This window comes from Podarcis pityusensis, assembly GCF_964106645.2.
Source record: "Podarcis pityusensis genome assembly, chromosome: 2".
In the NCBI taxonomy this organism is placed as follows: Eukaryota; Metazoa; Chordata; class Lepidosauria; order Squamata; family Lacertidae; genus Podarcis; species Podarcis pityusensis.
Window position 1 is genome coordinate 32,643,093 of NC_138029.1, and position 16,188 is coordinate 32,659,280.

At 44.5% G+C, this 16,188-nt stretch overlaps 1 protein-coding gene across 6 annotated transcripts in view; it reads left to right on the top strand.

Annotated features, from left to right (window-relative positions):
- SPAG9 (sperm associated antigen 9) overlaps positions 1 to 16,188 on the top strand; it is an 80,339-nt gene that overhangs the window by 40,802 nt on the left and 23,349 nt on the right. For all 6 annotated transcript variants that reach the window (XM_080993606.1, XM_080993608.1, XM_080993605.1 and 3 more), the window contains 6 exons: positions 5,605 to 5,662; positions 7,695 to 7,847; positions 7,941 to 7,992; positions 8,432 to 8,562; positions 12,719 to 12,775; positions 14,365 to 14,538. In XM_080993606.1, coding sequence (XP_080849732.1) covers positions 5,605 to 5,662; positions 7,695 to 7,847; positions 7,941 to 7,992; positions 8,432 to 8,562; positions 12,719 to 12,775; positions 14,365 to 14,538 — 625 coding nt within the window. The remainder of the gene's footprint in view (positions 1 to 5,604; positions 5,663 to 7,694; positions 7,848 to 7,940; positions 7,993 to 8,431; positions 8,563 to 12,718; positions 12,776 to 14,364; positions 14,539 to 16,188) is intronic.

The window sequence follows — 16,188 nt, forward strand, 5'->3', positions numbered from 1 at the left end:
TGTACAATAATATGCAGAGGCACAAGACTACCCAAATATGAAGTGAATCTAGCATTTGCTCTGAGTTTTTAAGGACTGGTGAAATAACCAGTTTAATTTGGTAAATGGCAAGCTGAAAATAGAGCCCTCATTGGCTGCTCCTGTCTCTATCAGTCATCAGCATACAAGAGCAGGAGGGGCCTCATTTCGGAAATACGGTCATCCTCCATTCTTTGATATGCAGAGGTCCCTCTCGATACCCTTTCTAATGACCCCCATCCAGATCCATTACAGCCTAGATGATTTTTCAGATCGGAACTTTTCCACCAGCTATAGTTAAAGGAGATGAGCCCAGTTCCACAGTCAGTTCTGTTAAAGAATGTAAGACTATCCCCATTAGGAGGATTGCTAAACCTACATAACAAATAAACCTAGCACTGCTCAAACTTCGTAGATTCCAATTTGATGCAAATCAAGGCCCAATAGCAGTGTGGTGGGTTGGTTCTTGCAGGCTGTCAGCAGATGTCTTTTGCAGTGTCAAACATTGGCATCATATGGAATCAGTAAGCCAGATGCCTCTATAGCAGCCCTATACTCCGCTGTAAGAGGGGCACATTTTGTAATGTACACTATTTCCCCAAGCAGATTTTCTATTTTGGGTCACGAAGAAGACCAAAGAGGCCCATTTAAAAGGATCAGAAAAAGGCAAATGTTTGTAATTGCTAAATATTATTTTGGATAGTGAGCCTAAGATTCTAGCTAGCCATGGGCACAATAGAAGATGAAGGTTTGGTTACTGAGTGGAAAAACTCAAGCTGAATGGGATTCGCCTGCCCCTCTCCCTCCTGTGCTTCCAGAAAAGTCTCTAGAGGGTCAGTGGCCCCTTCTGAAGAGCATGCGATGAGGAGTGATGGGCTGCAGTGGGAAGAGGGAATCGCCCAAAATCAGCTGTAGGCCAAGTTTGCAAAATGTCATATTTGCAGAGCTACAAGCGAGACCTCGAATGCAGATTTAAATTCAGCAAATGGAATAGTAGTAGTCTATAAGTACTCACAGAAGGAAACAATGTTGACAAGGGAGTGTTTCCAGCTGATCAAGAAGAAAAATAGACAACTACCCAGTTGTGTCGCATCTCTGGGATGGTTGCCATGACTTTGTGTGAAAATGTCAGAATTGTTCAGGTTAGCCAGAATCCTCACTTCCTTTTAGTGTACATGCCTGAACTGTGTAACCCAAGCACAAGCATTAAAGGGCCAGGTGGGTCGAGCTCAACTGCCGTGCTCGCCCTGATAGAGCACATATGGGTGCCTTCTCCATACCACACACTCCAGGTTCTGTTGAGCAATTGAGGTAGGCTAATATCACTTGGCAACTGCGGCTAGTGGGATTGCTGTTTTGTCTGCTTCCCTATGGCGCACCTTCATTTTTATGCTATAATGTCAGCACAGCACGGTATACGCCAGGCACTGCTGCAGTCACAGGAATGAAAATAAAGGTTTCAGTAGTAGTTCTGCTCTTTCTGGAGTTGAGCAGGAAACATGCCCTGGCATAGCCCAGGTGCCAGGATTTTTTTTTATTGGAAGGTAGTTACCCTAGTTACAAAACCCTGCATGCAGCCTTGGCTAGAATTATGCGTTTCAACAGATGTGCTGCAGATACTCAAGTACATTTTATTCTCTTTGTGGTGGGCAATATAAATTTCATTCATCTATTTCAAACAGCATTTATGATTTGACTTTATTTAAAAATTAAAAAAGCATTACAAGTATTTGGCTTTCGAATAAGGGGGAGTCACATATGTAGCTTGGTGAATAGCATCAGTCTTCTCCATTCATTGTCCTCTGAAATTAAGTTGGCTGATTTGAATGAATATACAATGGACAGCATTAACTAGTGAAATGGAGAGTCTTGACTCTACTGATGTCCTTTTAATGGGTTTATTAATGAGTTGCTTTTAAAGCTCTTGATGTCTGTTTTAAGAGAGGGTTGCAAACACAACTCGCATAGCCCGGATTAGGGGTGAGGAACCTGCTACCCTCTTGATGTTGGTGGAGCACAGTTTCCATCACTCCTGACCTTTGGCCATCGTGGCTGGATGGGAATAGAATCCAACATTTGAAGGGTAGGAGGATCCCAGACTTTAGCCTGGATCTTCTAGGATTTGAAGGGAAACGACTAAATGCGGCAGAATAATCCTAATGTGTTTATACATAAGTCCTACAGAGTTCAGTGGGACCCAATTTGAAATAAGTGTGCATTTTGTATGAAATGCATTGTTTTGTAGCGTGATATGCAATATATCTGCTGTTTGACTTATGGAGCATGGTTCCACAATGTTAGTTTACATGGGATTCTCCAATTTTCTTTCTCTTGGGCTGCATACCCAGGGGAATATTCTGGTGTGTATGCTTTTTATATTTTCGAAAGTGATTGTTTTGAAGTTCAATATTCTTGGCTGCTGCTATCATAATATATGTTGTTATTTTGGTTTTTATCCTGCTTGGTATCTCCCCCCCCCCCCCAACCATTTTGTTTGATAATCGTTTCTCTGTTAGGGACACCAGCAGTTAAAAGTGTAGTGCAAATAACTCAAGTTTATCTCTACGAACAGCACTTTTTGAAATCCTCTAAAAACTCAAACTTCAGCTACTTTTGAAGATAAGACCCATTATTTTCTACAGGTATAGGCAGATACTGGCCCAAGTTCTGTCTTGTGAAACCACCCAAACATGGAGAAGCAGTTGGAAATAAGAACAGGGTTTGAAGTATTTTGTATTCTCATTTTGCATCCTCCCTGGGGTCTTGGGATGAAGGGCAGTATAAACAAACCAACAAACCTTCTGAAACCATCATGACTGTTTGCTGATCACTGAGTACAGGGCCCCCTTCTTATGTATTTAAAGCACAAGCACATGTCAAACGCATTGTAGGATGTAAATTGAAGAGCTGGCTAGTTGGAGGGCATGAAGAATGCATTGTGATGCTGCTATCCTGGCAGAATGAGGGCAGGGTTCCTTTCTCCTGTGCAGCAAGTGCAGTACATAGGAAGCTGCCTTATACTGATTCAGATCACAGGTCCACCTAGCTCAGCATTGGCAGCAGCTCCTCGGGGTTTCAGGCAGAGTTCTCTCCCATCCCTACCTGGAGATTGAACCTTCTTGAGACCTTCTGCGTGCAAAATAAATGCTCTGCCATTGAGCTGCAGCCCCTCTCCAACAGGGAGACTTCAGGCAGGTGGGTTTTGATCTGTGCATCTCTGTCAGCACTGTGAGAGCAGCCACATAAAAGCAAGATACCTTGTTTCTCTGGCATCAGTCAGCATTCCATGCGTTTTAGAGAATATGATCCTTATTTCTCAAAAGAGTACATTCAGTATGCTTAAGGAATCGAGGAGCAAGATATTGGCCTTGTTCCAGTGACTTCGTCCACTACTCCAGTGGGTGCACAGAGCTCCCCTCCTTGTGCAGGTACTTACCTATTCATTTCAATAGAGTGGGCAGCTTGTGGTGTAAATATATGGACCTGCCCTCCCTGCCTCCCGCCAGGTGAGCAGGGCAGCCCATTTGCTGTGGAGAAGCACTAAATTACTACGTGCTTATTCTGTTTGAGGAGTTGGTCTCATTTGCTCAGTTTTGCAAATACACGTGTAAATAGCAAATACGTTCCAACGCTATACACATTAGCAGGGTCATAATTTTCCTAGATTTTCCCAGAAACCTTTTATCGGCCTGTGTTCTAAGATTGATGTAAGAAGGGAAGCCCAGTTTAAACACCCATTGTTTTTTTTTTAATGGTGAGCCATCAAGAATGTAGCTATGACATTGCCGCTTCCCCAAAATATTATTGGAACGTTATAACTTTAGATACCTTTCAGAGGTCTGAAATGTGTAGCTGTTGGTATATGATAATCTGTAAAGATCAACTCCCCCCCCCCAAACACACACTTTAATAAAATAACAGCTGCCAGTGTTTGTAATACCATTTATACCAACCAACCATGTATGGCCTCCACCGTCCCTTCCCCAAAAAGATACTGCAGAGATGGGGAAAGTGCAGAATAAGGCAGCTAAAATGGTCAAGAACATTTTCTGCCTTGTGGAAACCCTTAAGCATTTGGGACTTTAGGAAAAGAAAAAGGGGTGATGTGGGACAAGTAAATTATGTGTGGCTTGGAAAGACTAGATGGGTGTGTGTGTCCTTTTGGCTTTGCCTTGGGGACATTCAGTAAATTTGGGCACTACCTTATTTTCATGTGTGTGTGTGTGTGTGTGTGTGTGTGTGCGCTCTCTCTCTCTCTCTCTCTCTCACACACACACACACACCCCTTCATCAAAAAGAACCAAGGAAAGGAATTCAAAACGAACCAAAGAAAGAAGTGCGTGGCTGACATGCAACCCATAATTAACTGATTAAATTCCCTATTTTAAAATGTGGTGATGGCCATGGGCAGGTGGCTTCAAGAGGCAGTGGCAGGAGGTGGGGATTAGTCAGTCTTGAAGGGTGTAGGTCTTTCTACAACCTCCCTGGCTAAATGGAACCCCTAGTTTCAGCAGTGTTACCTTTTGGGATTTAGATTCCTGGGGACAAACTAAAGAAAAAAGGCCTCATAGCCTCTATATGGGTTTCTTGGAGATTCCAGTGTTAGAGACAGGATGCCGGACTAGAGCAATGCTTGGTCCACTGAGGCTTCTCCTAGATCTTGACCATACTTTTTGACACTACTCTCTTTTAACTGTTTTTGTCTTACTATATGAGTCATTTTTAAATCAGAACATAATTTGGCTTCAGGCGTTTACTGCTGGCTTTGCTTTGAAATCACTCATATCTCTAGTATTGTGCTGTGCCTCACTCATACTCCTCTCCTTACATAAAATATTTCTTCTTCTTCTTGCTCTTCATGGGATTCATGGGCTTTAAAGACCATAATTTCTTTGGTAAGGTATCATCTCATTTGGGGAACATTTGCAAGGGCGTTGCATTGTCTTTGAGCTTTTTCATGTTCTGCATCTCTTCTCTGTGTTGTGACACGGCTTTCAGCATCAAATATAGGTAATTTAAATTTGTAGTGTAAACTTTAATCGATTTTCAATACTTGTTGTTTTAATTCAATTTATTTTCTGCAAGAGCAGTTAAACATTGGATTCTTGGACTGAAAATATTTTGCATTGTTCTTCTGGGCTTCAGAGAGCCTACCTGTTGAACACTTTAAAAGTCCAGCAGCAAGATTTAGTTTTGAAAACTGTCGTTTCAGCTATTAAGTAATCAGGTGCTTCGATAAACTCCAAGAACAATCCTACCTGCATAGGTTGTTCTTCCATTTTTATATTTTATTGAATGTTTGACAGGTGGCTTGTAAACCATTTTGGAAATGTTCATTGAGAAGCAGTATGCAACTCTATTAAATAAATGATTGAATACATTTCAGTGGAGGAAGCTAATCTGTGTGCAAGCAGGGCAGTACCTTCCATTGAAATTAATGTGGAGTCCCACTTACATAGTAGCCCCACATGAACCTCGGAGCAGCATACACTAAACTCTGTATCAGGGTACATAAGTTTGAGAACTGGCACTTGCACTAGTAATTTCAATGTTTTTAAGCTGTTTACTCTGTTCTGTCTTTGAAAGGAATGGGTCGTGAAGTTGAAAACCTTATCTTAGAAAATACACAACTGCTAGAAACCAAGTGAGTAACTTTTTCAGCTGTTGAACATAGAATTGCTTCTGCTAAACTTGTTTTAAAATTGATCATGAGACTGGTTGTTGGTTCATAAAGGATATAATCAATTATTCCCAAGGCCCTTGTTCCATATATCTAGGTGACAGATGTAGGTTAGTTGATGCTTTAGGTGTTTGCACTATTTTGATCTCTAATGGTTAATATAATTAATATAATAGGCTGTCTAGTCATGCTGGCCACATGACCCAGAAAGCTGTCTGTGGACAATCGCCAGCTCCCTCGGCCTAAGGTGAGATGACTGCCACAGCCCCATAGTCTTCTTTGGCTGGACTTAACCATCCAGAGGTCCTTTACCTTTTACCTTACATATTCCTTTAGTTCATGAAAGGTACAAAATTACAAAAAGCACAGGGAATCTCAGAACATTAGAGCTTGGGTTTCTTAAGTGTAGCTGACCATCAATAGCTTCAGGACAATCAGAAACAACTCTCCCTCATTCACTAATTTGTTTGTTCCCAAGAGCAGTGCTTTTTTTTCTTTAAAAATGTTTAGGGGTACTCTCATTTTCCTACTTGAAATACTGCCCCTCAGTGAGGCCAAACTTAGATTCACAAAATGTTTAGGGGTATGAGTACCCCCAGAAAAAAGCACTGTCCAAGAGGATCTGCTTAGATGTCGCAGAGCTAGGCTAGTTTAGGTGAGGCTGACGCTCTTGGGGCGCAGGGTTCACCAACCCTCTGGGGCAACACACACAGTTGTGGATATGGCCAAAAGAGGGCGTGGCCACTCAGCACTCTCACATGTGCGCAGACACCCACAGGCATACTGCCCCCCCCAGGTGTACAGATCAGATAAGGAGGTGGGTTATTGCCGAGTACTGTGTTCACTTACCCATAATTTTCGCCCTATAAGACGCACCAGACCATAAGACGCAACTAGTTTTTGGGGGAGGGAAACAAGAAAAAAAATATTCTGAATCTCAGAAGCCAGAACAACAAGAGGGATTGCTGCAGCGAAAGCAGCGATCCCTTTTGCTGTTCTGGCTTCTGGGATAGCTGCACAGCCTGCATTCACTCCATAAGACGCACACACATTTCCCCTTACTTTTTAGGAGGGAAAAAGTGAGTCTTATAGAGCAAAAAATACAGTAATCATTTTTGCTGCTGTCAAATTTAGAGGGGTCCTGGGGGGCAATATTAGACACCCCCCACCAAAACTGAGGGTTAGACAACCCTGGGCTAGTCCAATATGGCATATTATACTATTTGCCGAATAAAAACAAATGTTGCAAACTACGTTTTGTGCAAGCTGTTGAAGCTGTCGCTGTGAATAGAAACGGGACACAAAATATGAATCTGGGGCAGCCAGTGCCAACGTAGTGCTGCAGCAATTGTTCCATCAGTGCAAACATTTCAGTTGGCCAGATGTGGTGATGCACCCTCCCCATACTGCTCTGGGGATTCTCCTGGTGGAGGTTGTAGTGCAGGCTTCCACTAGTAGGACTCATTAGTTTCATACTGCCCAAAGCTATTTTTGTAAGTGGGGGAAGGGGTATAACTCTTTGTTGCTTGAATTCCTATGATAGGATTGAAATAACAGTAGTAAAAATAAATAGATCAATTTCTGTGATACTGGTAAAGGTAAAGGGACCCCTGACCATTAGGTCCAGTCGTGGCCGACTGGGGTTGCTGCGCTCATCTCGCTTTATTGGCCGAGGGAGCCGGCGTGCAGCTTCCGGGTCATGTGGCCAGCATGACTAAGCCGCTTCTGGCGAACCAGAGCAGCACACGGAAATGCTGTTTACCTTCCTGCTGCAGCGGTACCTATTTATCTACTTGCACTTTGATGTGCTTTCAAACTGCTAGGTGGGCAGGAGCAGGGACCGAGCAACGGGAGCTCACCCCATTGCAGGGATTCAAACCGCCGACCTTCTGATCGGCAAGTCCTAGGCTCTGTGGTTTAGCCCACAGCGCCACCCGCGTCCCTCATGTGATACTGGTAGAAATTACCTAATTACAGCTATCTTTGTTGTCTTCAGAAATGCCTTGAATGTGGTGAAGAATGACTTAATAGCAAAAGTAGATGAGCTCACCTGCGAGAAGGATGTGCTGAAAGGAGAGCTGGAAGCTGTAAAACTGGCCAAACAGAAGCTTGAAGAGAAGAACAAGGAATTGGAAGAAGAACTTAGAAAGTGAGTGTAATACGCATGTTTCATGTACAGCAGAGAAGATCTTACCAGGGATTCTGCAACTAACTTCATTGATAACTCTTGTATCTTGTTTAGAGCCCGTGCGGAAGCAGAAGAAGCGAGGCAAAAAGCAAAGGAAGAGGATGATGTATGTAATTGCATTGGCAGCTTTTTATCTAATCCTGTTTCTTATTTGTGTAACATTGCTCTTAAAATACCCTGACCTTTTGAAAGAGCTTTTGAGAAGAAGTGTGCACTTGTCCTTTCTTTATCTGCTGCAACTCCTTCAGTTGTAGAGTGGATTATGACATCTGGGGGATGCTGAATTAGTCTGCTTCCTCCACCCCACCCCTCCTTTGGACACCAAGGGGCTGTGAGGGGCCGCTTCCATGGTTGGTGCTGTTTCTTCCCACCCATTGCACTTTATATATAGCCATAAACACCTGTAAATTATTTCGAAACGACTGTCTTAGGCCCTTAGTGCAGTTCATTGGTGATGGAAGAGAAAGTAACTCCTCCTTAAACTGTACATAATTTGCTACGTTAAGCATTCTTGGTTCTCTCCCCCCCCCCCCCCCCATGCGCAGAGTGACATTCCTACTGCTCAGAGAAAGCGATTCACTCGGGTTGAAATGGCCCGTGTCCTCATGGAAAGAAATCAGTATAAAGAGCGGCTAATGGAGCTCCAAGAAGCAGTGCGATGGACTGAGATGATACGGCAAGTCCAGTTTTCTTATGCTTGTTCATAGTATTTTACGGTTATGGTTGCAATGCTGGATAGCTCTCTCTTTCTCTCTCTCTCTCTCTCTCTCTCTCTCTGTCTCATATAATTGCAGTTGGTTGGACTAAATAATCCTTTGGTCCCTTCCAACTGTACCAATCTGTGATTCTGTGAAACTGCTGCTATTATTGTATTGCATTGTGGAGAGTAGATTATTTTTAACAGTAAAAGGGGGCAGGACCATCAAAGGGGAAGGGCTGTAGCCCTTCTACATACTTCGCATGTAGAACATCCCAGGTTAACTTCCCGAGTAGGGCTGAGAGAGAGTCCTGCCTGAAAGCCTAGAGCAGCGGTTCTCAACCTGTGGGTCCCCAGCTGTTGTTGGACTACAACTCCCACCATCCCTGAGCTCTGGCCTTGCTAGCTAGGGGTGATGGGAGTTGTAGTTCAACAACATCTGGGGACCCACAGGTTGAGAACCGCTGCTCTAGAGAGTTGCTGCCAGTCAGGGCAGAAAATAATGAGCCAATGTTTCTCAAGCTTGTGTGTCCAGCTGTTGTTGGACTACAACTCGTATCATCCCTGACTTCTGGTCCTAGCTAGAGATGATGGCAGTTGTAGTCTGGCAACAGCCGGGGACCCTAGTTTGAGAAACACTGAGCTAGATGGACCAGGCAGCTTCCTACCCTCCCCACCCATTGCTTAGCTCTTGGCATTTCCCCACCACCACCACCCAAAAGCTGGGCACACATTTAGTATCATATCTCTGAATAAAGAGATGGTGCTTGGCAGACAGACTCCAAGGAGATGATCTGCAGCAGTAGGACCTTACAAGGGGCCGCTCGGGACTTCGTGGAAAGCATGGCCTCCATGGGGCTGTCCCTGAATAAGTTTGGCCCAACCCATAGCCGCGGACATGCCTTGGACCTGGTGTTTACCTCCATGGATGTTGGTGTTCTGACACTAAGTAAAAGCGAAACAAAAGAAGTGCCATGGTCAGACCACTTCCTGGTGCAACTTGACTTCTCCGCGACCCTTCCCCTCTGCAGGGAGGTGGGACCGATTCGGATGGTCCGCCCCCGCCACTTAATGGATCCAAATGGTTTCCAGAGAGTGGTATGGGATGCTTTATCCCATGTTGATGGCCTTTCAGCTGATTCCCTGGTGGCCCGCTGGAATGCGGAGTTAACCAGGGCTATTGACTGTTTGGCTCCGAAGCGCCCTCTCCGATTGCATGGAGCCCGGACAGCCCCGTGGTTTTCCACGGATCTGAGGGCAATGAAACAATCGTTGAGACGGCTAGAGCGCCGGTGGCGGATGACCCATTCTGAAGCTGACCGGACACAGGTTAGAGCTCAGTGTCGAGCCTACCAAGTGGCGGTAGCGACGGCGAAGAAGGCTTTCTTCGCCGCCTCTATTGCATCTGCAGAAAACAGCAGCAGGAGACTTTTTCAGGTGGTCCGCAATTTAGCGGAACCACCTGCTACATCGGGGCCCAGTACGGGCCACATGATCTCCTGCAATGATTTTGCAAAGTTTTTTGCAGATAAAGTCGCTCAGATTCGGGAAGAGGTAGACGCCACTGTGGGAGCAGGGCCGGGGCGGGAGAGTGCTAGAGTCCTGTCTAGTCAAATTGCGTGGGACCAATTCCAATCTGTTACCTCCGAGGATGTGGACAGGCTGCTTGGACGAGTGAAACCAACCACCTGTCTCCTTGATCCTTGCCCATCCTGGCTTATAAAAGCTAGCCGGGAAGGGCTGGGCGATGGGCTTTGTGGGGTGGTGAATGCTTCCCTCCGTGAGGGAGCCTTCCCAGACCCGCTGAAAGAGGCGGTTATTAAACCACTTCTTAAAAAACCATCTTTAGATGCGGCCACGATGGCCAACTATCGCCCAGTCTCAAATCTTCCATTCTTGGGCAAGGTGATTGAGCGAGTGGTTGCTGAACAACTCCAGGCACGCCTGGAAGAAGCGGACCATTTGGATCCCTTCCAATCGGGATTCAGGCCTCATCACGGGACTGAAACTGCCTTGGTCGCACTGGTTGATGATCTCCGGCGGGCTAGGGACAAAGGTGAGAGCTGTTTCCTAGTTCTGCTGGATCTCTCAGCGGCGTTTGATACCATCGACCATAACATCCTTCTGGACCGTCTTGAGGGGCTGGGAGCTGGGGGCACTGTCATACAGTGGTTCCGCTCCTTCCTCCTGGGCCGTGTTCAGAAAGTGGTGGCGGGGGATGAGTGTTCAGACCCCTGGGCTCTCACTTGTGGGGTGCCTCAGGGTTCTGTCCTCTCCCCCATGCTTTTCAACATCTACATGCAGCCGCTGGGAGAGATCATCAGGGGGTTTGGGCTGGGTGTTCATCAGTATGCGGATGATACCCAACTCTACCTCTCTTTCAAATCAGAACCAGTGAAGGCGGTGACGGTCCTGTGTGAGTGTCTGGAGGCGGTTGGAGGATGGATGGCGGCAAACAGATTGAGATTGAATCCTGACAAGACAGAAGTACTGTTTCTGGGGGACAGGAGGCGGGCAGGTGTGGGGGATTCCCTGGTCCTGAATGGGGTAACCGTGCCCCTGAAGGACCAGGTGCGCAGCCTGGGAGTCATTTTGGACTCACAGCTGTCCATGGAGGCACAGGTTAAATCCGTGTCCAGGGCAGCTGTGTACCAGCTCCATCTGGTACGTAGGCTGAGACCCTATCTGCCCGCGGACTGCCTTGCCAGAGTGGTGCATGCTCTGGTTATCTCCCGCTTGGACTACTGCAATGCGCTCTACGTGGGGCTACCTTTGAAGGTGACCCGGAAACTACAACTAATCCAGAATGCAGCAGCCAGACTGGTGACTGGGAACGGCCGCCGAGACCATATAACACCGGTCTTGAAAGACCTACATTGGCTCCCAGTACGTTTCCGAGCACAATTCAAAGTGTTGGTGCTGACCTTTAAAGCCCTAAACGGCCTCGGTCCAGTATACCTGAAGGAGCGTCTCCACCTCCATCGTTCTACCCGGACACTGAGGTCCAGCACCGAGGGCCTTCTGGCAGTTCCCTCACTACGAGAAGCCAAGTTACAGGGAACCAGGCAGAGGGCCTTCTCGGTAGTGGCGCCCTCCCTGTGGAACGCCCTCCCACCAGATGTCAAAGAGAACAACAACTACCAGACTTTTAGAAGACATCTGAAGGCAGCCCTGTTTAGGGAAGCTTTTAATGTTTGATGTATCATTGTATTTTAATATTCTTTTGGAAGCCGCCCAGAGTGGCTGGGGAAACCCAGCCAGATGGGCGGGGTATAAATAATAAATTATTATTATTATTATTATTATTATAGGAGGGGCGTAGTGCACCTCTCACTTTGAACTTCTTCCCTAGGCACTCCTGTACTTTTAACATCTCATTTGGCTGCCACCTAATGGCTGGATGTGATTGCTGCAGTTTAGTTTTACTATGGAAAGATATTTAGACCTCTTTGTGACTAAGTTGACTTGTTTTGCATGAGCCACATTCTACCTTGGAGCAGTCCCCGTATTCCTTGCACATGCAGCTTTTGCAGCCATAATGCTTGGTACTTCCTCTGATGAAATTATTTTGTACACTTGGCTGTTTGGAACTGCTTTCCTAATGCATGCATGAGGTGGACAAAACCGTCATCGAGCAGTGGATGATCTTGTCAGGAACTTAACCTTCTGTAAAATCGGCAGTGAACAAAAAAAACAGATTGAAAAGCGCTTGATGCCCTTACACTGTTTACCCTTCACCAGATATACTAAAGTGTGTGTGTTTTTAGGGGATGAGTGGTCAAAATAGTAACTTGAATTTTTAGAATATCCAGATACTAATTTTGTTGAACAGTAATCTAACTTCATGTACAACTAAACCCAGAACAGGTTTAGAGGGCATGTGGCAGATAGGAAGAAGTGAAGAATGGAAATGTCTTTCTGCTCAAACAGGCCTTGTTCTGCACACACATGCCCCACTTAGCACTATGTTAAATTGCACCCTGTTTATTCAGCAATCCCTCCCTACCCACCTCATCAATTTAATAGTATTGTATCTTGCAATCAGACAAGAGCCATTTGCTACTTTGATGTGTCGTGCAGAGCATTCTAGGTCATCCTATTGCTCAGCTAATTAGCTTTTGATTTTTTTCTTCAGGGCATCACGAGAAAATCCAGCCATGCAAGAGAAGAAGAGATCAAGCCTTTGGCAGTTGTAAGTACTGAAACGCAATCAGATGCTGGTATTATGCACAAAAGCCTTTTTTGTTTCTTTACTGTGCAAGGAACCAATAACAACAAACCTATTTTCTCTTTGCCATCTAGAATGCCAACTGGGTAAGACTGACCTTAAAGACAGATTGTAAGATGCATCTTGCAATGTTGGTTATGCACTTGGCCGAGAAACATAACTGCCTTAATCTAATTGTGGCATTAAAAAAAAGAAACCAGAATTCTGACACAAGAGTGCAGAGTTTTGTTAGCAGCTGTTCTATGAATATGAAAGTAAACTGAAGTTTGGGTAGCTTTTGGTGTGGTTTGCATATAATTTCAAGTACCCCAGAACTTGGTGTGAGAATTTGTGAAGTGCTAATTTATGTTCCTTGTTCTAAACATAATTACTGAAGCCAAATGTGAGAGAGTACTAAAATTGTGAGAGATTAATTATTGTGTGATTAAATATTAAAATCTTGTGGATCCCAGAAGTTATTTTATTTAATACTTTTTTGCGGTTTAAGATTTAATAGAAATCTTTGGGCTCCTGTCTAAATAGTGGTGAATCTGCAGGACTTGGCTGTGAGGGTGCTGGATTCTTGTGGGATTGTGTTTCTTTTACCTTTATTGTAGTTCATATTCTGAACTGAAACCAATCTTGTCCATCCCTGCCTTTTGCTGTGGGGAAACAGAATTCATTGAAGTTACGGATCCTCTATATCTGGACTCATAGTCTGGTAGTCTAGTAAACTTGTACTCTGTGGCATACGCATGATATACACAATGATATTTAGGTTATATGAAATGCTTTGGGCAAACCATCTGCAATCCTTACAACAATCTTGTAGGCTATGCCAGATTTATCTCCCTGTTATAAATAATGGTGAGATGGAGGCAGCATCCTGCCTAAGGAACATTTACCAAGCTCGGTGATGAGTTGTGTGACTTACAGAGCAAAGCTCATGCTTTTAATCACTATGGCACATCAACTCAGATAATGATCAAACTGCTTGTGTGCCTATACGTTTTGGGGAAACTATGCTGTTTATCAATGCTTCAGAGCCTGAATTACTGAGTGGTGTTGCCTGTGGTGGCCTTAACTATCTCGGGTCTAGAAATTTGCTCTACAGATAGAGAAGCATTTCAGATTTTCAGGTGCAGGAGTCCAACCCACCCTGGGACCTCAGGATGAAGGGCAGGCAATAAAAAGATGGAAATAAAAGTAAATACCTGAAAATAAAAATAGAAGCCAGCATCACTTTTTTTTTTGTACCAGCCCTGTATGTATATAGAAAGCTGTTTTTAACACCACATTTTCAGACACCAGAGCATTTTCTAGCCCCTGCGTAAAGACCAAGTCTTTATCTTCATTCTTGGCTTGGATGTGCATGGAATAGTTATTATGAGTGTTGCAAGCGTAATGCTGCTGTTCTGATGGTGTGAGCTGTGTGGGACAGTTAAAGGCTGCTGTGTTTGGGCCCATTCCTTTCTTACTACGTTTCCTTACTCATTGCTGCACATTTGAAGCCAGTTTGGCTTTTGGGTGTGTCTGTGTACTCACATGCTTCTACTTTTTTTTGTGGTCTCCAGTTTTAGCAGACTATTCAGCTCATCAGGCAATACTGCTAAGAAACCAGAACCACCAGTTAATGTTAAGTACAATGCTCCAACCTCCCACATTACTCCATCAGTCAAGAAAAGAAGCAGCACTTTATCCCAGTTACCCAGTGACAAATCAAAAGCCTTCGATTTCCTCAGTGAAGAGTAAGACTTGCTTTGCTTATACAGACTAAAAGTATGTCAGCAGTATAGAATTATTTGAATTTATCAGCAATGCCAGCATGTATTGTAGTAGAAATATCAAAACCCAGGGTTTAGGTTGAGCAAACCTTGAAGTATTGGAATAACAGGTGGCAGCTGTTGGATGATTTTTATGGACAAAAAGAAGACTGTGTGCATAAATGTGGTAGCCTCTGTTGCATAACAATTACAACAATTTATTCAACTTATTATATTATTATGCTTGGGGGCTGCATAACTAGTTAGCCTGCCATGCCAGAATCTTGCTTGTTCTCAGAAATAACCTCGCCCATATTTATCTAGTTATCTGGTCCAATACCCTTGTCCCTTTATGATACTTCTGTGTAAAATAACCCATGATATCCATACAGCACACACTAATGTGGCATGTTGCCTTTGGGGATGGGTATACCTTAATTATAATGCCCTTTACTGCCTTACTTGAACTAATGTAACATGAGCTTAAAATCCCTCAGTGCCTTTCAGCACCGACTTTCATTTCCTCAACAGTGTTTCCATTCACAGTGCTCAGTTTGAATGTTTTGCCCAGGTAGAGCTTTTGTTAACTGTGTTTGCAAAGTTAGCATGAATCAGAGGACGTAGGCCCAGAAACGCATGTCACCGGTGCTCTGATGTATCTGTGGCTGGCTCCTCCTGGCACAGTGAAAGGTGCTGTAATCTATGCAGCTCTAAATGGTTTAGGACCAGAGTAGTTCAGGGACAGTCTCCTCCCATGGTACCCCATTAGGAACCCTATGATCTTATTAGACCAAATGAGCCAAGAGAGAACTGAACTGGGACATTTGAAAAGTTTGCCAGGATATGCACAACCTCCTAACAACTTTTGAAACCACAAAAAAGTAGCCCAGCTTAGTTTCAACCTATATTTCCGCAAGCAAAAGGATGTGGTTGTGGGGTGAACTGGGGGGCAGGAAAGGGCTGTTTTCCTCTCCCATCATAAAACTACACCGAAAAATACCAGCCAGTTCTATACTAACTGAAGCCTCCATACAGTTTTGGGAGGCACCTTCATGTAGAAAACATTATAGTAGTCTATCCTTTAGATAACAGAAGTCTGAATCAGCATTGCCAAGTCCTCATCAAATAAAAGTGTTGCTGTCCTCTCTTCAGAGATTGGTGGAAGGCATCCTGGGTTTCCAGGTGTAACCAGAAGCCTCTTAAGGCTGTTAATGTGAGAGATGAAGGGGTGGAATGGAAAATCCTCTCCATGATTAGAATTCCCAAATCCTCAGGTCATATGGCCTGATTGTTACATTAGAGAACCCCCCTTGGGTGGAATGCAGAATATGGGTAATTTAAAAAGACCTTCAAATTACAGCTTTCCACCATACCAGTTTGGTCGCAGCGTTAGACGTTGCTTCCCCCTCTTCATCCAAATATGTTACCAGATGCAGACTTCAGCAGCAGGTCGTGTCAGAGAGCCATGCTGCCCTAAAAACCTTAGAAGCATTGTGCTGACAGTTTCTCACTGAGAGAAAAAAGCAAGTACCTTGAAGGAAGTATGGTGTCTGGGGAGCAATACAGATTTCACTTGCGTATTAACTTCGAAGAACCTCTTCTGCCACCCCCTACATAACTTTGAAAGGTTTTATT